Below are 21,888 nucleotides of genomic sequence, written 5' to 3'. Positions count from 1 at the left end.
ATATCCATGTCCTTCTCATATATCCCTCTTTCACTTCATATACCCATGTCCTTCTCAGATCCCTGGTTCACTTCATATATACCCATGTCTTACTCATATCCCTCTTTCATTTCATATATACCCATTTCCTACTCATATCCCTGCTTCACTTCATATATACCTACTCATATCCCTGTTTCACTTCATATAAACCCATGTCCTTCTCAGATCCCTGGTTTACTTCATATAAACCCATGTCCTTCTCAGATCCCTGTTCCACTTTATATATACCCATTTCATATTCATATCCCTACTTTATATATAAACCCATGTCCTACTCATATCCCTACTTCACTTTATATAAACCCATGTCCTACTCATATCCCTACTTCACTTTATATATAAACCCATGTCCTTCTCAGGTCCCTGTTCCACTTTATATATACCCGTTTCATATTCATATCCCTACTTCACTTTATATATAAACCCATGTCCTACTCATATCCCTACTTCACTTTATATATACCCATTTCCTACTCATATCCCTGTTTCACTTCATATAAACCCATGTCCTTCTCAGGTCCCTGTTCCACTTTATATATACCCGTTTCATATTCATATCCCTACTTCACTTTATATATAAACCCATGTCCTACTCATATCCCTACTTCACTTTATATATACCCATTTCCTACTCATATCCCTGTTTCACTTCATATAAACCCATGTCCTTCTCAGATCCCTGTTCCACTTTATATATACCCGTTTCATATTCATATCCCTACTTCACTTTATATATACCCATTTCCTACTCATATCCCTCTTTCACTTCATATATACTCCTGTCCTCATGTCTATGTTTCACTTTATATATACCCATTTCATATTCATATCCCTACTTCACTTTATATATAAACCCCTGTCCTACTCATATCCCTCTTTCACTTCATATATACTCCTGTCCTCATGTCTATGTTTCACTTTATATATACCCATTTCATATTCATATCCCTACTTCACTTTATATATAAACCCATGTCCTACTCATATCCCTATTTCAATTCATATATACCCATGTCCTACTCATATCCCTATTTCACTTCATATATACCCCTGTCCTTCTTATAACCCTGTTTTACATTGTAAATGCGCTTACATATCTGTGTCACTTGCCAAAGTCTACTATCAACAACACCCCTTGTCTTCGTCCAGTTCCTGTCAGCGAATCCAGTCAGTTGATAATTTGAATGTATATAGAATGGCACCTGCACGTACACAAGAAGTATGATGGTACAAGATGTGGCTAGGTCAATGTAGTTTTGTATGCTGCTTCAGATGCTCTTGTCTAGTTCATTGCTAATCTTACTTATCCTAGTCATTTTACCATCTAGGATTAGTCAGCCAGCTCAGCCAGCCATTGTAGTATTCTCTATTCAAGCTAGTTCGGTTGTTTGTGGGCCTAAATGGAGCATCATAGTAGGACTGCACGGCAAAAGCTTGTCACATTGTTATGGGCGTGAAACGACGTTTTTTCCATCAAGCTCGATGGATGCTGAAGCTTTATGCATGACCTGCTTGCCAAGTAATGAGGAGAGCAACTCTTTTTTCAAAAGAAAATTCGTCTGCATTCCATTTTGGAGTTGTGCCCTCTTACTGTTATAATCCAAAACAGTAAAACATGTTCTAGCTTCTAAATATCAGGAGTTGTCTCATTAATATATATATATGCAAGTCCATAGTATATTTTACATAATTTTTTATAATATAAAGGGTTGATTCTATTATTATGTAATACGAAAGCATAACCAGCACATTAATACAAATGCGATGTGTGAACTATTGTAAACTTCAAATACTCTATTATTAAATAGAGGTGTTTTGATGAAACTTAAGCTGTAGATACTTGTGATATAAAGTGATACTTTATAGAACAAATTGGGATGTTAACTGTGAAAGAATTGAGTCTTTTCATCAAATCTGTTTTGTTTCCGCTTTTTAGTAAATGTTACAAAGCTATGCAATGATGCTCTGTAAAGGGTACTGAAGATGGGAAACATGCACATAATAGCTATGCATTGATGCTATGTAAAGGGTACTGAAGGTGGGAAACATGCACATAATAGCTATGCATTGATGCTCTGTAAAGGGTACTGAAGATGGGAAACATGCACATAATAGCTATGCAATGATGCTATGTAAAGAGTACTGGAGATGGGAAACATGCACATAAAAGCTATGCAATGATGCTCTGTAAAGGGTACTGAAGATGGGAAACATGCACATAATAGCTATGCATTGATGCTATGTAAAGGGTACTGAAGGTGGGAAACATGCACATAATAGCTATGCATTGATGCTCTGTAAAGGGTACTGAAGATGGGAAACATGCACATAATAGCTATGCAATGATGCTATGTAAAGGGTACTGGAGATGGGAAACATGCACATAAAAGCTATGCAATGATGCTCTGTAAAGGGTACTGAAGATGGGAAACATGCACATAATAGCTATGCATTGATGCTATGTTATGGGTACTGGAGATGTGAAACATGCACATAATAGCTATGCAATGATGTTATGTAAAGGGTACTGAAGATGGGAAACATGCACATAATAGCAATGCATTGATGCTCTGTAAAGGGTACTGGAGATGGGAAACATACACATAATAGCTATGCAATGATGCTATGTAAAGGGTACTGAAGATGGGAAACATGCACATAATAGCAATGCAATGATGCTCTGTAAGGGGTACTGAAGATGGGAAACATGCTCATAATAGCTATGCAATGATGCTCTGTAAAGGGTACTGAAGATTGAAAACATGCACATAATAGCTATGCAATGATGCTTTGTAAAGGGTACTGAAGATTGAAAACATGCACATAATAGCTATGCAATGATGTTATGTAAAGTGTACTGAAGATGGGAAACATGCACATAATAGCTATGCAATGATGCTATGTAAGGGTACTGGAGATGGGAAACATGCACATAATAGCTATGCAATGATGCTATGTAAGGGTACTGGAGGTGGGAAACACACACATAATAGCTATGCATTGATGCTATGTAAAGGGTACTGAAGATGAGAAACATGCACATAATAGCTATGCAATGATGCTCTGTAAAGGGTACTGAAGATGGGAAACATGCACATAATAGCTATGCAATGATGCTATGTAAAGGGTACTGAAGATGGGAAACATGCACATAATAGCTATGCATTGATGCTCTGTAAAGGGTACTGAAGATGGGAAACATGCACATAATAGCTATGCAATGATGCTATGTAAAGGGTACTGGAGATGGGAAACATGCACATAATAGCTATGCAATGATGCTATGTAAAGGGTACTGAAGATGGGAAACATGCACATAATAGCTATGCATTGATGCTCTGTAAAGGGTACTGAAGATGGGAAACATGCACATAATAGCTATGCATTGATGCTCTGTAAAGGGTACTGGAGATGGGAAACATGCACATAATAGCTATGCAATGATGCTATGTAAAGGGTACTGAAGATGGGAAGCATGCACATAATAGCTATGTAATGATGCTATGTAAAGGGTACTGAAGATGGGAAACATGCACATAATAGCTATGCAATGATGCTATGTAAAGGGTACTGAAGATGGGAAGCATGCACATAATAGCTATGTAATGATGCTATGTAAAGGGTACTGAAGATGGGAAACATGCACATAATAGCTATGCATTGATGCTATGTAAAGGGTACTGAAGATGGGAAGCATGCACATAATAGCTATGTAATGATGCTATGTAAAGGGTACTGAAGATGGGAAACATGCACATAATAGCTATGCAATGATGCTCTGTAAAGGGTACTGGAGGTGGGAAACATGCACATAATAACTATGCATTGATGCTATGTAAAGGGTACTGAAGATGGGAAACATGCACATAATAGCTATGCATTGATGCTCTGTAAAGGGTACTGAAGATGGGAAACATGCACATAATAGCTATGCATTGATGCTCTGTAAAGGGTACTGAAGATGGGAAACATGCACATAATAGCTATGCAATGATGCTATGTAAAGGGTACTGGAGATGGGAAACATGCACATAATAGCTATGCAATGATGCTATGTAAAGGGTACTGAAGATGGGAAACATGCACATAATAGCTATGCAATGATGCTATGTAAAGGGTACTGGAGATGAGAAACATGCACATAATAGCTATGCAATGATGCTATGTAAAGGGTACTGAAGATGGGAAACATGCACATAATAGCTATGCAATGATGCTATGTAAAGGGTACTGGAGGTGGGAAACATGCACATAATAGCTATGCATTGATGCTCTGTAAAGGGTACTGAAGATGGGAAACATGCACATAATAGCTATGCAATGATGCTATGTAAAGGGTACTGAAGATGGTAAACATGCACATAATAGCTATGCAATGATGCTATGTAAAGGGTACTGGAGGTGGGAAACATGCACATAATAGCTATGCATTGATGCTATGTAAAGGGTAGTGGAGGTGGGAAACATGCACATAATAGCTATGCATTGATGCTATGTAAAAGGTACTGGAGGTGGGAAACATGCACATAATAACTATGCATTGATGCTATGTAAAGGGTACTGAAGATTGAAAACATGCACATAATAGCTATGCATTGATGCTATGTTACGGGTACTGGAGATGTGAAATATGGACATAATTTTTTTTCCTTGACTTGAGTAATTACCAATTTCAATTAAAACCTGGTAACGTAAATTATATGGGGTTTTAATAGTTAAATTTTGCAAATATTTGAAAATTTCAAATATGATTTAGATCAATTTAGTTTTTGTTATAATAGACCTACTTTTTAATGGTACATTTTGGATTTCGCTTTAAAACACTGATAATCATTAAGCCAGTCACAAGAAAGGACCAGGTGTAAGTATTAAGTATGCCTGGAACACGCGAGTATATCAGTAGTTGTCCCTAGTATCAGCGTCAGCGCACTCAAATTTGTCTGATAATTTTCTCGGTATTTTTAAATGTGCTTTAGCCTTTCCAGGGAATGATCTTGTAGGAATTACTTTGTTTTAAATTAAAAATTTGATGAAACTTGAATGGTACTTTGTAATACATCGGTCATTTGTCATCTAAAAATACTTGAACATTGCATCATATCTTAGTATATCAAGTGTAAGCTTCTGATACAGTGCGAGTTGAACTCATGATATTCAAACATACATTATTAAAGTGCATCTACTCATGATTACATCATATTGAATGATGTAGTCATTTAATAGCGCTCCAATGTAGCCAATTAAAAGCGTTTCGTCGACGATCCGATGTGCATGCACAGCTCAGACAATTCTGTGAATGTCGGCGGAATAATTCTGTGTTTTTCATTCATTTCGTGATTTCGGTCAGAATAAACGAAAAATTTGTTACGTGTGGCCGTACCTTTACACTATTTCATCTGCAACTCACTGTGTTTTTATTGAGCGGATGATGCCGATTTGGGATTGTGCGCTCGTTGAATTAGCCAGTGATAAATTTTTTGATGGACACATGTTTCGGATTAATGTGGGCACTTTGTTAAAAATGATAAGGAATTTTATGTCAGAAGTCAAAGCGGCGGACTATCTCGCTTAGCAACACGCTTTCGAAATAGGAATACTGATATGTAGAAAATGTACAAAATGGACTAGCTTGCGTGACATTTTATTGCGCACCATTGGCGAGTGCCATTTCCATCTTTGTCAAGCATAAAATGTTCCGCCAGTATTTGCGAGTAACAAAATCCGTTTGATTTGCGGGTTTTCATCCTGCGGATGATGCAAGCTTGCGGATTAACCGGTTCATGGAAAGATACTGACTGTGATATTACTTACAGACTCCAAGCTTTGTCCGAGTGATTAGTAAATCATTTGAGGCCATTTATTATTTGTACCTACACTCTCAGCACTACGGTTGCATGATATAAATAGAGTCAGCGTCATGTGTGAGCAGGTAAAGGCAGCAGGAGCTCTTGATAAATATATACATCGACTCAACCTGATACCACTTTCCATGTTCTGTTTGAAATATTGATTTGAACTACATGTTTTCCGCGTGAACTATAAATCCATAGAAATGAAGCATTATAAGCTTTGTGAAGAGTTCTCAGCAATACTCCTGCTTAGAAAATCTACACCACTCTATTCGTAACTAATTATTGGAAATGTCAAGGTGTGTGCTCGAGATTATAATTTGATCTTTCACTGTGTAATTTAAGTGATGGTATAACGAGAGAGGTTTCCTCTGAATAGGTTTGTGATTACTCTTTGACGGGACGACTAGCACAGTCACAGATCAATTTCACAACTGTGAGTCGCCAGCGCTTGCTTTGGAACATTTTATTAAAATGGATCCGTTATCAGAACACCATAAACAGGATTCCGACAAGAGTCGGTATAGAAGGCAGGCCAGTTTGGTCTCTCTCAATGCCGCCGGGCTCGCTATTCTGCTGACGCGATATTTACTCGAGTATCGTGAGCTCCTGGTAGGGTTTGTCATCTCCTTATTTCTACACACTATCTGATTATTTTCGTCTTCTTTAGTTTTGTTTTTTTTCCCATCTGCTGCTAGCTGACTTGGAATATTGTTCACATTTCGCTCCGAGATAGTTATTTAAAAGACATTACCATTAGCAACCTGTACTGTCATTTATTATATAATAAGGGCGTTGTTACGCTAGTCAATGTTTCAGTCACTATGTTTTCATGATCGCATGATTCGCCAATTTGAGCCAATCCACAAATTAACCGCATCATGGAAACAACATAAATCCGCAAGCTAAGCAAGTTTTACGATTCGAAAAACTATCGAACCTATCATGCTTGCGGATAATGGAAAGAGCACTTGAGATACTAGCTATTCAATTTTAAACATTTTCAATACTTCCATCATCCTTTCTTGATCGAGTTTCACGAGCTTGCGTCACCAAAATGCGCGTCGCTAACTGTACATATATGCTAATTATTAACTTATGGCATACAATTCCTTACCTTTTTTCAACAAAGTGCCAGAGTCAATCCGTATCATGCGAATACCCATATAAACACTCTCATGGTAACACAACTTACGCACAACGCCAAATCCGCATGATGCACATCGTAGAAACATAGTGAGTAGAGATGCCCCGATTCTAAATTCACCAGCCTATTCAGATACCGATCCGATACCAATTGAATAACCGATCCGATCCCATTGAAACTTGTTGGAACTGGTATAAATGAGTTCATTCGTCATCCTTAAGATAGCCTAATATTCAACAGCAAATGAATTTATTACAGGAATATGCATGGGGTTCATTCTGGTAGCAATTATTCCAGTTACCAGATTAAATCTTATTTGAACCAATTGCTGAGTATTTGTGATTTTTTAAAGGTATGAAATTTATGTTTATTAATTAGTAGGCTATTCTTTCTCTCATGACTTTTTTCTAACGCAAGTAAACTCTCATCGATTTATATTAAAATGAAAAGAGTCGGTGGCTTTGAATATCTGAGTATTTATTAAAAGCAAAGAAAAATGTAAGCATGTTGCAAACCAGCTCCAAGGTCAAACAGGAGGATAGATTTTTACTTTTAGAACTAAATATTTTTAAACTATCGTTTTAAAATCTCACAAGATTTATCTCTGAGCTCATGAAATTAAAAACCGTAGCTACAAAAGATAGAGAGCTATTAAATGATGAATAAGGCATTATTGTTGATTTAGGGCATCCAGTTTTAAGTAACAGACCTACTTTATGTTATCTTTCATTAGTTGTTGGGTTTGAAGATTCATTTCAAAACCTATTATGCTATGAACAATAGGACCCAGGCATTTCGGTATGTCAAGAGAGATAGTCAGGTGTAGTAACTATCTATGCCATTACTCTAATCAGTTGGCACAGTTGCTAGAGTATCGGGCCAATATGCAGAAAAGAAGGTTATGAGTTCAAATCCTGTTCAATGCAACCTTTTTTCATCCTCCAACTATGTCTTGGGATGGGCGAACACTGCTTTTATTATAGGACAGATTAAAAGTGTTCTGCTTTTGCCTCTCGAGCACCTTCAAACATAGGTCTATGACTTAATAGTGGATTCCGTTCAAGACAGTTGAGCAATATTGACTTGTTAGCACTTGTCAGTCGGCTCCGAAGTCTGAGGATACTCGTGACAGTTATCCGATATGCCCATCTGCCAATGTGCGTCTATAATAGTACCAAGTGAACTTGTAGTCAAAGTAGTTCAGGATTGGAAAGGCTAACAGATATCACTTGTAAATAAAGAGGTCACAAGTGTAATTTACCTGATAATGTACATAGAAGCCATGTATATGAGCTAAAAATACTCAATATATACATGCTTAACAATTTAACACGCAGAAAAAATATAATACTACATTGATTGTGTATTTATCTAAATCGCTCAAAAAAGTTTTTTATACCAATTTTATTTGTTTGTTCTGAACATCTGTAGTTTTAATTTTACATAGGAGAATATGTCACACATCTGGGATGCAATAAGTGAATTCGTATTAAATAGTTGTTCGGTATGAAGCTAGTTGTATGAATGTAGTTGTTCTTTATAAAGCTCCAACTTTTATACCTAGTAGCAGAACTCTACTGACGATCTTGCCTTGTTTTGCATATCCATGTTACTTCATGGCTCATAGGGACTGTTCCTAATACGTTTTTCCACAAACTTTAATGTTATGCTGTCATCCTGCTATTAAACATTTATTGACAAAGATTTTCGGACAATGTCATTGTAGGTAGTGCGTTGTCTGTTTTTGTAGCTGTATGACAAAATCAGCACTCGGCCTGTCCAGTCAACCCAGCCAGTCAGCAACTCGGCAAGTGCAGCCCGGAATATTCTAGAGGAGCACCTGGAGTCTGCAGAACATGATGCCGTTTCTGAGGAACTCAGGAGGATTATTTCCCAGCCACATTTCAATGTAAGTCATACTTCATCATTTCTTCTATTTCCATTCAATTTTAATTTGCTTCCATCTCAACCTTCCCAGTCCTTATTCCTCTATGGTTTAGAGTAAGCTGGGACTCTGCGCAGCTTGCTCTTGTCTTTGTTATGGTTTTACCTGGAAAAGGTTGAGAAAAAAGCGTACTGCAACATCAAATGCAGTTTGACCATAAAATCTATAACTTCACGTACTCAACTAGTATTAATGTTGTAGAATGTATGTGTATGTTATGTATAGAATGCACTCAAAAGTAGGTACTACTTGGTCTAGTGTGAATGAAATGTTGTTCACTTTTTGATAAACAGCAAATCTGACTTCTGTAGACACACATCTAATTGTTTCCAGTTACTAGATTTAAACAATGATCCCACGACCAAACAAGAGCGAAGCGATTGATTGGGAGATTTATGATAAATGCTCATGTGCACACAACTCCCGAAAAATTATCCAAATAACGGCCGTCACCAACCCTTGTTACGAAATCCTATCAACAAATTTAACTATTTTTCAGTAAAGTCGTTTAAGTATAATAATGATACAAAACGCATATAAACCTATTTAAATATGTTACCAAGCCTTTGAACGGTTACCACAAATTCCTAAAACTAACCCATCTGATCAGATTATACATAAATAGACAGATTAATTCTGCCAAAATCGCCACAAAACGCTTGAACAGCTTGGTTTATTAATAGTTTCGACCGACCTACGAAACGCCAATAAAGCCGTGCGACAGATAGTAGAACTATTTAGCAGTGCGCAATTCAGCATGAGAAAAACGTGCTCATTTCACCAGTCTATGGCATTGTTTAATTGCCAAGAAGGTTTGTGTACTGTTTGAGGCGTAGACCGATTTACAGGTACGAAAATGTGGTACACAGTTTATCAGCCTAAGTTTTTGTCCAATTACCGAAGGTTTTTCAAATTATCTAGAACATCAGCCAGATTTCTTTACATCTTATCTACAAGGTAGGGCGTTACTACAACACCCTTTTATGACAAGAATATTTCTTTATTTCACTCCAGTTTGCATTAAACTTCCAGTCGCGTAAATGCCAACGCTTGCTTTCTGTTACATATCGCTATCAAAACCATTCTACATTCACAACACAACCAACTCTCAAACTGTATATTATACATCAGCTTGCCGTTTAACTTTTAATATTGTATTTCAGAGATATAATAAACATATTTCTTTATTGTTGGCATTGTTGTTGTTAGTTAAATTACGTACAGTAGGTTAGGTCTACAGCTTGAATTAATATTTATTTTATTATTGTAAAACATAAGTTTGAGATAGTTAAATATTTATTTTATTAATATTTACTTCTGTTACATATCGTTGTCAAAACCGTTCTGCATTCAACACAACCAACTTTCAAACTGTATATTACAATATATTTTACTTTTAATATTGCATTTCAGAGATATAATAAATATATTTCATTATTGTTGTTGTTAGTTAAATTACGTACAGTAGTTTAGGTCTACAGCTTGAATTAATATTTATTTTAACCAACAACCAACTTTCAAATTGTATATTACACGGCAGCTTGCCATTTTACTTTTAATATTGCATTTCAATATAATAAGAGATTTAATAAACATATTTCATTATTGCTGTTGTTATTTAAATTACGTACAGTAGTTTAGGTCTACAGCTTTACAGTCTACAGGGGTAAGTCTCATTTACATTATACTCTGTCAATTCCTGCTGAGAACTACTTTTTCAACAACCAACAGTACCCTTTCTTTTTTCCATTATTACTTTGGTCGTGGGCTGTATGACAGTGGAATTTCTAGTTAGTATATGTAGTCAATATAACTCATATAGCTACAAAAAGTGCAGAACAAACCTTTTATCACCTGTGAAGTGTGTGCCATTTTACTGCTAGCCAAAATGGTACAGGACCGTATGGAAAGACAACTCCTTGTTATCATAGCTATGCCTGTTATAGCCCGTTTCGTCACATTGTATCAGATCAGTCTATTATATTATATATATACAGACGCTATCCTACTTGCAAACATACTTGTTTCGAACAACGGTAGATATGAATGGTGTTGTTTGGATGTCAGAAATTGTCCATAAGGAAAATGATAGATATGAATGGTGTTATGCGTATGTCAAAAATTATTTATAAAGAAAATGGTAGATATGAATGGTGTTATGCGTATGTCAAAAATTATTTATAAAGAAAAATGGTAGATATGAATGGTGTTATGCGTATGTCAAAAATTGTTCGTACAGATATGACGTAAGTCAAATTTTGTATTGTGTGCCTTTTTTTGAGTAGGGCGGCATTCCACCTCGTATACCAGTCTTTTTAAGTAATTACCTGGCTAACGTATTGACGATGTGCAGCAATACTTTGCGGTAGCATTTCTTTTACAGTAGTACTGTTTGTCTCCAATTTTACACATCATTATAGAGCATAGTGTTTAGTTATTATTTGGTGTTCTTTAAATGCAGTACAAAGCAATATAGGTTACTTATACAAGCCTTAAACTTATATAATCTTTTAACATATGTTCCGTATAATGTAATGAACTGAGACAACTTACGAACAAATTCGTTTAACGAATGGCTGTTTGCATTGTATATCGTTTGAAGGTTGGACTGCCAAGGTATTCAATAATACCCTGGCAGTCTCATGTATCGTGAGAGATTGTCAGATGGGCCGATAAAGCATAGATAACAAGTGTATTCACAACTATTCTACAATAGTGTTAGATAAGCCCTATAACACGAGTTCAAATCCTGTAAGAAGTATTTTTTTTAACAAATGGATGAACGAATATGACCTACAAGTATATTACATGTAATATTATTGGTGGCACTCATTTGTGTATCATTCTCAATAAAAAATTAATAAACATTTTTCGTTTTAGAAACTTTATCATTTCGTATTATTTAGAAGAATATTTATGTAAAAGCAAACATTGAAGCATTGAATTGCATGTTAGTGCAATTTTGGAAAAAAATTGTTTCTTTACCTGTATGGCTCACAGTTATTCATGGGTGTAGTTATGTGCCCCATATGTATGGAAAGACAACTTTCATAAAATCACTTCATTTTTCATCCTCTGAACCCTAGTGGCCAGTATTTCTGCATTGGGTAGGGTGTGTCAAAAACTCTAACGGCCGGAGTAACGGCATTCACATGGCTCTGTTTACAAATGCTGTTTCTAAGTAACAACGTAAACCAATCAAATTAATTCTTGCGCAGGGCGGGCATTAGACCAGAAATTTCACTTCTATTTTCAACCGTTTTAAAATATCTCTATCTGTTTCCTTCATTATAATAACAATTTTTATTGCAACGATATCGCGGAAAAACCGATACAACTCATTCGTTGGTAGGTCATATATAATTGTGATGCAAATGACAAATAGAATGATACTAACTATAATTGTTCAGTCTATTATGAGTCATAAAGTGATGAACATGTGCTCGATGGATATGATGCTACTGTAAATGTTTGTAAAATCATACGAATTCTGATGGTTTTAGCCCGAATAACTGTAAAGCACTTCTTTGTCTGTTTGGTGACATTTGCTGCGTGTTGCCAAACATTTTTACTAGTGCTTTACCAAATATCCTTGAATTATGAGCACATTTAAATATATTTAATAAAAGTTGAAAAACGTATCATTGCCAAAAAAATTATCCAGGGTTACTGACACGCATTGACAAGGACGGCCAAGGTTCAAAAGGTTAATAGATCAACACTGTTTTTACTAGTTGCGGTAGTGCGCGGATGTGATTTTGCAACTCAATTTTAGTCCATGTGTAGCGAGTAATGTTTAAGAAGGAAACTCTCTAGACAGCAATTGTATTGATGAGCCTCTTGCCATTCATCTTATCTATGAACGGCTGCTATCAAAATGCGTATAGGACAGGTGCACACCCTTTAGGTGGCAAGTGTAATTTGGTTACATCAGATGATGGCATAAGGAGATGCTATCTTTCTAGATAGCTGTCGGAATATGTCGTATCAGTATGCATGCTGATTGTCGATCAGTGATGTAATATGCAAATTCCCCAATAACTAGCTGCTATACGCTTCGCTTCGTCATGCTCTACGGATATCATTCAGAAATTGTTTGTGAGAGTTCAGGTGGGTAGGACTGTCCGTAATCATGTATGTGCTGTGAATTTATATTATTATCTTAAATATTCAATCTGGTAAATACTACAAATCTTACTGTTTTAAGATTACTGTAAATATTTTGTTTTGTCTTTCCCGTTTATGATTTGTCATACCTTACCAATGAATATATTAGTTCGGTGTTTATATAGACTCTCGGCTTGTGATGTTTATTTCTGAGATGGCGAGCTTTTGTCACAGTTCAGCTACTTGATACTACCTGACATGAATACCTGTCCAAAGGTTATTAGATTCGTGTCCTATTCCCAAAGATAGGTAACAGAGTTATTTGTTTAAACTGAACACCATGATAAACTCTGTGAGAGAGTCGGTGATGCATAACTTTCTGCATCTATTAGTTTTATTGTTGCTTTATATTTAGGCTGCCAATTGACAGCTGACGGCTACGGAATTCGAGTATGCTTTGTTGTATGAGTGTTGAACTGGTGTATTCTGACGCTGTTAGACTTGCGCTAGGCATAGTTTGCCATCAATTTAAAAAAAACTAGACTTCCTTGGTATATATCATAGTGATAGCGTTATGTAATTATCAAAACTTCTCATAGCAATTATCTCACAAACATTTTTGGTTGGGTTCTCAGGCTCTAATTGTCAAGGTTGAAAGTAGAAGCTCAATTTCTCCTCATGTTTGTACCAGCTAGTTTAGTTCTCATATAAAGTGTGCGTAGTCACACCTCGACATAAGAGCATAATGTGTGGTGGCACTGAGCTCGTATGTCAATTTGCTCACATCTCAAGGACTATTTTCTATATGAACTATCTAAATACAAGTAATCTGTGAGCATACTATGAAAAAACACCTAAACAGGATATTACAATGGAAAACCATATTTTTAATTGTTCTAATTCAGCAACAAATAGCATAGCAACAAATAGCAACAAATACCTATTTAGTTGCTATGGTCTGCAATAAAATGTAATATAACTATGTACACTACTTCATGGAGTGTTTACCTTCGAGACTGACGTTGAGGATAACGGCCATCTGATATGGACTTGAGAACAATGTGTTCAGCGCACTAAACTTTTGTTACCCGTAATAGTAACTTGAAATTTAACTTGGATAAATTGGGCTTACTAAACAGACTCCTGAAGCTAAGTTTTAATCTTTCACTTAACTTACTTTGATTTCGTCATCTCTTTTTAGTGTCTGTTTCCGGTTAGCCATGTTTTGCCTCGCGTTCACTGTAACATTTAGCCAACTTTTGATAAATTTTTTCAAACTGATTCGAGGAGAAAGACCGAGCGATGCTGCTCTCGAAAGCGCAGTACTTGGCCATACAGTGGCCATCGGAGAACGGCTCGTATGCCCATATCTCAAAGATCACTCGTATCTCAAGGAAGAAACTTGCTAGAAAGTCAGCTCATATCTTGAGCTTCTCGCATGTCGGGGCACTCGTATGTCGAGGTATGACTACTTATTTTTAAACGAATTCATACTTGCCGATGTTCATTTGTTGAAGCTGCTGGACTACTGATCCGAATTATATTTTATTTCAATGAAGAAATTTTAGCTAGAGCGAAATATACGCGAAGGTATACGCGAAGAACTGTCCAAAAATTGTCATAACATTGACTGATGGTTTCATATGGCCGTTTGGTGGTGAACGTAGTAAATTGAGGTGCGCTACATCCAAGCCATGGCTACTGAGTAGTTATTCTCATTGCTAGCTTTTGCCAGCCTTTCTTGATGACGGTACATCTTGTTCACTTGTCATGAATATATATACGTAAATTCCTAGTTGTGATCAATTTAAATAGTTACAATATCAAATATCTGAGAAGCCAGATAAGGTATAAGCTATTTTATAGCACCTTTCGAATTTCCATAATCCCATCGTTTGTCAATTATTCATTAAACGACCGGTCATCTAGAAAACTTTGAAAGTTGAATTCAGTTGTTATAAGGATTGCAAGTTGTTTTTTCTGCTTTAGATGTTCATGTCGTTTTGCCTTTATAATATGTATTTGATAACTTACGATCAAATATGTAAAAACTAAACAAAAATTTGCCTAAAAAGAGGTGTTGACTTGGTTGACAGATGGCGAGTCATTGGAATAGGCTAACAACTTCATGTAATTGGCTCTTCGCTTTGTTAATAAGAGAACCTACAGTGCACCCTCGAGATACGATTACCCTGATATACGATTTTTTCACCTTACGAAGTCAAACATCGTGATATCTTCACCTCGCTATACGAATTTTATTTCACCATACGAATTTGAGAAAAGTTTCGCCCGAGTTAAAATTTGGCCGTCGGTGTGCTCATAACACACGTCGAAATAAAAAAGACACCGAAATATAGTTTGCCGAAAACATTCTTAGAACGTTTAGAAGAGACACGATGATCGACTTCTCTCATATCCGCGTGGAAAATTTCGTGTAAAATGCACAAGCGAGAGCAAATATTCATTTGTAGCGTTATTATAGCTTTTGCTATAAACTTTCAAGTCAGCATACGTATATAACTACAAGTATCTACATTTAATTCGTTATCTATGGAATCTGAGACCGATCCAAACGTTACAAAACGAAGGAAAATTGATTTCTATGTCAACGAAGTTGGATGTCGTAAATAAGAAGGGACCCGTATTATTGACATTGTCAAGGAATATGATCGCAACCAATCAGCATTTGCAATTATTATGCAATTATTATTAAAACAAGAACTCCATTAAAGCAAGCACAAGAAAGAGCTTCCGACAGAAGATTTGAATGAGCTAGGTCATGCACGCGATCAGCATTCAAAAGGAGCAACCATTTAGTAAAGGCAAGGATGTAGAAGATACGGAAAACCCCACATTCGCAGAAATATTTTGAGTGTTTAATTTACTGATGTGGACTGGTACATTAAAACAATGCATGTATAATATATATTATTTATCTCTTGTGTGGCATGTTTTTCATATTTTAGTCATTTTATTTGTTTCCTTTTGGTTTTATGTTTTATTCTCTTGTTTAACCATGTCTTTGCATATGGGCTTGTTATCTTCTACGTGAATACAATTCATCGTATGTATGTATGTAACTCATATAACTAGCTACTCAGGATAGTTGAAGCATCCACATTACTTTCTGAAACTTGCTAAAGCCCTGTCCCCCCTAGGGTATAAATACGTACAAACTTGGTATGTATAGTTACATTGATTCTTTTGCACATTTCATACAAGACAAACTACTGTACCACATTCTCTGGATCCTTTTACAAGCGCTAGCTAGAAATTTTCTGCATTGCACCATCAATTTTTTTCGTAGAAAAGGTAGAAGAATTGGACAGGAATGGACAACTTCTTTTAGCCTACTAAAAAATTCCAATTCATTACGTTTTAAATTTATTTTCAAGTGCACAGCACCATAATTAGCATTGATACGCTTTTGCCTCATCTCTGCTTTACTCGCTACATGTACCAGCTAAAGCCACGTTACTCCAAAGGTATGTACGTCCTGTATAGAAAATAAAATTTTATTTTTCTTTTCGGTAGCCATTAAATGGTCAAGTGTGCGAGGGGCCGCTTTCTATAACTGCATCGCTCGGCCTTATTGATTTAGGTTGAAAAAGGTTTCAAACAGATAGGCTAAAGTTTATAGTGAAAGTGAAGATATGAACTGCTGAAGGATAAAATTTCGTGATAAAAAGTTGATACATACTAAAACTTAGTTTCAAGTGTAGGTTTAGCAAGCTAAACTTACTTGAAGTGAATTCAAAGTTTATGTTATGCGTACCTTTTGAAGGCAAGAACTCCTTACCGTACGTTATGCATTTGGTACACACATTATAATTTTGCGTTTTATTGCAGATCATAACCATTAAAATACACTAAATACAATACAGTTTCTGTAGGTAACTATAATTACTAAAGTTAACATACTATTTTGTTGCTAATTGTCAATATGTACACATTTTTATGAAAAAAATTTGACGATTTTCACCAGGGAGTGTTTGCATTGTTTAATTACAATGGTCTATATACCCCGATATACGAATTTTTCACCATACGATGCCAACCCTGGAGCGAATTAACATCGTATCTCGGGGGTGCACTGTACTTTGTTTTTGACATGCGAATAAGCTGGAAATGATGACATTTTATCAACTATAATATTCTTTTACTCTAAGGAACCTCTCCTTCGATCATCTTTATAGGACCGAAAGAGACGTCTTCGAAGATGACGAAGAAGAAGGCGTTTTCGATCGTCTTTATAATTTGTTAGTTCGGTGTTTGTACGTAGGCTACTCTGGTCTGGCGACTAAGACAAGAGATATCTTTTGAGCATGGGAATACATTTGTTGTTAGCTGTTTTGATAGGTCGCTTTTAGGAAGCTGGCAGTCGACCAGGTGTGGATGGTGGACAGAATAAAGGACACATAAATATCCCACCAGGCATAGGCTTACATCTTGTTGTTGTAGTGCCAATTCACTCACTACTAGTGTTTGGGTGTATCCGCTTACTTGCCTCTCATTGCTTTGATTTCTTTAGTCTCTGGTTTCATTCCATGAATACATTCGTCCAACATTGTTTCACTGCTAAGACTAAAGAATTTTTGCGGAAGGTGATACCACGTATTTGAACTGTGATCTCTGATGTAATCAACCAATGCGAAGCAGTTTTATGTTCCATTAAAGTATTCCATTTAATTAACCAACATTATTCTCACAGACTCCGCGTGCCCGAGTCTGTCTGTAGCTAGTGGCTAGTGAAAACCAATCAGCTTTCTAGTATTGCTTTAATTGCGAGCAGCTGCCACCCGAGTCAGCGTTAAATAGCTTCATCTATCTGGTATGTTAACTTTCTGTATTTCCAGTGATTGGTAGTACAGTATACCTTGGAATGTGGCTGGTACATTGGGAGGGCTTCTGAAAGGAATAATTTATCGTTTGTTGGTATCAAATGTTCATCGCTAACTTGATACAAAATAGCATTGGTGTTTTGTTTCACAAATATTAAGGGTGCAGCTGCTAGGCCGATTATTCAGGGGCTGGAGATGATAAAATGACTATTTAGACTGAGCACGCTCATACATTGTGAAGTTTGTTTGCGCAGGTTGTTGTTAGTCTGTGAATCTATGTGTTAAGACTAATTTCAATGGCTTGTAGTGTTTGTTAGCCACGAATGGACTTATGACATTGGCTTCTCATTTCCAGTAACTTACTGTAGTTTGAAATTTGCACTTGTTACTAACATAATTAGCCAATGGGACATTGGTGATGCCAGCACGCTGAACATATGGCATCGATGGCATATGAGCTTGTGGTAACACCCGGTGCCACAATCTGTAGGAAATATTTGCCTCCATAACCATCGTGTCCCTAGAAATTGTCATGCATTGAGAATGATTCTCAGACTGCAAGACCAATAACTCATTTTTCTGTTGCAACCTAACTGCTAGATCTTATAAGGGTGCCCATGTTCTCGTAAGTTTCATGTGCTCAGGCATGGCTCCAAGCTTTTGTCATTTCGCATACCTCAAATGTCTAGAAGGATATTGATATCCACAGTTAGCTTGTGAGCATGACCACCCTGTAGTAATCTGTTTGGATTATGAAAGGTGATTAACCAATCACCTCTCATGTGAAGAGTTGATATCTATTGCTCCTGACTCCTGTCAAATTATATCATCAGATTACAAAGTATACCTCAGCCGTTCCAGTTACTATTGAAGTTTGATGAATAGTTTACCTGCGCACTTCCTCATGCCGGCCTGCATTGTGCCAGCCTCTCAAATGTGGTTCCTGTCAACTAAAACTAGCTGAAACTGGTTAGTGCTCGCTCATTCTGCATGGTTATTCGTGACTGTCGCACCCGTGAAAATCCGCGAAATAGAAACTAAAGTGATTTTCGTATTTATCGTTAGCATTTTTCCCTTTTTGTTGGTTCTAAAAGACAATTTTGAAGGTCAAGGGCGTTTGCAAGGCGAGATGAAGGGTGGTAAAAGCACTTTGCACTTTTACATTTCACAAAACAACAGGAAAATAGCGACCCGAGGCGTCTGCTATCCCAATGATGCTCATGGAGGCATATTACTAGAAAAAAATATGAGCAAAATGTATGTTTTATGCATTGTTTGTTTTTTCGTATTTATTTTCTTTAGCCTGTAATTTTTCAATGAATATTTTTTACCCCATAAAGTACTGAAGTCATGAAGACTGAACCCCGAAGTAGGAAGGGATTACTGTATATACCGTAAAACCTCCAATTGAATGCCATGGCGCTCTATTTTTCAACCCTTTTCTCATAGTGGCGGTCAAATAGAGGTGACGTTCGATTAGAGGCTTTACAGTATGTGTCCTATGTTAAACTCTACATTAAATATGAATGAAAAAAGTAAATGATAATTAAAAGCCAAGGATGCTATCTCCTCTGGGAAATTGGGATACTTTTCTATATGTGTTGAATGATTTGAGTACACTTGAGGCTCTCCGATTCCAATCTCATATTCCTCACAGTCTTAGTAGAAGTACTATAGTTTCTGTCTTGGGGTCCATGATCCATGATGGTATGTGATAACCCTTATACATATATAGGGTCTGTTGGCAATGGATGGGCTCATGCCTACGAGAGCTGTAGTCAAGATCTTTATAAATATTTTAATGTTTTGCGCTACAATATCTGAATGTCTACATCGCAGCGGAATGTACAAAATGCTTTAGTGAATTCATTTGAAAAAAATTGATAGGTGATTGTTTGATAGGTAACTGTTGTAATCGCTGAAAGCAACATATAGAAGATAACTCCAAGTTTTTGGATATGACTCAGACCAAACAAATGCTTAATGCGTTTCTCATTCCACGATGATTTTTTTTCGATGTTTTTTTACAGGCACTTCCTCAAATTCAGTAGCATTCCTATTAAATAATAACAAATAATAACGATTACGCAATAATGATAACAAATTAATAACAAGCACTTTAGGTCATCTAATACCTCTAGATTATATAGCTTGAGACCATGTTTGCAAATGATGGAGCTTCAAGGTTCCAATAGTGCTGACAATTTGATAAAGCTCACTCAGTCTGCTAACCAAAGTCTGACTCTGGTTAGACGATCTTCTGTTTCTTATGTCTCGAAGTAGATCCACAGATTCCGCTACTCAGGCAGTAGTAAAGAAACATATCACTACTAGAAGTTGGTCAGACATGATAGGTTTAGCTGACAGTTTACTATCTCACTGTATTTCACCATGAGTAGAATGGCCCTGGTGTCTTAGCTTGTGTACCATGGAAACAGTGTTTTAGAATAATCTATATCTTATAGTAGGTTTTTGTAAGAGCAAGTTTTAGTGCTAATGTTTTCAGGTAGTCTGAGAAGCCCGATATCTTATCATAGGTAAGGCAACTCCTTAACCTGGTTTAGTGCCGACAATAAGATGTTAGAGACGAATATAGATTTAAACATTACCTTGTTGTACAATGGAAACATTTGAATTGTTCAGATATTCTCATCACCGTGTGACATCGGGGGTAGGCAGAATCATTGTATTTGCTAAATTAAAACAAATTAAAACCTAAAAATGTTTTTAACTATGTTTCTAAGCGGTTACTGATATTTTTGCATGTTAATATTCATAAAGATTATAGGATAGCAACACTTAACTTATTTCACAAACAGTTTTATGGTACTAGAATAGCAGCAATAAAATGTGCATCTGGCATTATTCTGATAGTTAAACTTCTTTGTTTTGTTTTTATATGCCATTTGGTTGTTATGCAGCGAGTTTAATGGTTTGCTCTAAGAATGCTCTTTGTACTGGGCTTTACATCTACATTGGTACTTCCTTATAGTTATAGCAGTTCAAGTTGGCTTCTTTGTCATGATTTAAATTGATAAAAGGTTTGTTTAGTTCATGAACACTAAATTCAGATGTATGTATTTTGATTGCTTTGTAATATATAAGCTGTCATAGAATGTTTATACAAATTTTAGTTAAAGGTTGACTTGCAACAAAATTCACATGACAGTTATTTGATATCAAAAGGTTCACCATGTCTTACTATGCTGTGTAGTAGGTGCAAAATATATGGAATTGTGATTAAAAGCTGTTAAAAGCTCAAAAATGAACAGTTAATCGCAGCCATCACGAAACTGCTGTAGATAAGAATCTCTTTCCAAAACGGCTCAAGTGGGACGTAATTGAACAAGATGACTTCTGTTTACACTTTCATGCAGCCCCATTCGTCGAAATATTTTCACAAATATACTTCACATGTTCAATAAAACCATGTCTATTGTTTTTACGCGTCTATTTCATCATCAGTGTAATGCTGTCATTTGGAGCGCTGATATCTCCAAACCTACCGTAAAAATTTGTTTAATTTTTTAACCTTAGCTCGAAGGAGTGAATATCATCTTCTGATAAACATGATGAGCCTGTTGGTCACCTGCAATAGTAGAAAAGTGCTGCAGAAATTAATCACGCTGTTCAGCAGGAAGTATGGGTCACATGATCAGATTACGACTAGACGATTAGACCAACCCGAAACACAACTGTAAACTAGCGAGCATCTATATTCGGTAAGGGTTCTTCGGTAAAACCCGAAGTGTTTGTCATCAACTAGTGTTGCGAGAAGTTTTATATATTGATCCTATTATTGGCCTTTTAATTCATGTGAGAACATCATGTGTCAAAACAATAACCCAATGGATTGACTACATCAGAGAAATAAACTGATTCCGATCTATGGCGGTTTCGTGATGGCGGCGATTAACTGTTCGTCTTTGAGCTTTTAAGAGCTTGTAATTACAT

The 21,888-nt window shown here is 36.3% G+C and overlaps 1 protein-coding gene across 2 annotated transcripts in view; it reads left to right on the top strand.

Annotated features, from left to right (window-relative positions):
- Window positions 1-21,888, top strand: part of LOC137406448 (peripheral plasma membrane protein CASK-like) — a 107,327-nt gene that overhangs the window by 45,621 nt on the left and 39,818 nt on the right. For both annotated transcript variants that reach the window (XM_068093032.1, XM_068093031.1), the window contains one exon: window positions 8,789-8,947. In XM_068093032.1, the coding sequence (XP_067949133.1) occupies window positions 8,789-8,947 (159 nt within the window). The remainder of the gene's footprint in view (window positions 1-8,788; window positions 8,948-21,888) is intronic.

This window comes from Watersipora subatra, chromosome 10, assembly GCF_963576615.1.
Source record: "Watersipora subatra chromosome 10, tzWatSuba1.1, whole genome shotgun sequence".
Classification (NCBI taxonomy): Eukaryota; Metazoa; Bryozoa; class Gymnolaemata; order Cheilostomatida; family Watersiporidae; genus Watersipora; species Watersipora subatra.
The sequence above is the reverse complement of the archived record's forward strand: the minus strand, read 5'-3'. Positions and strand labels throughout refer to the sequence as shown.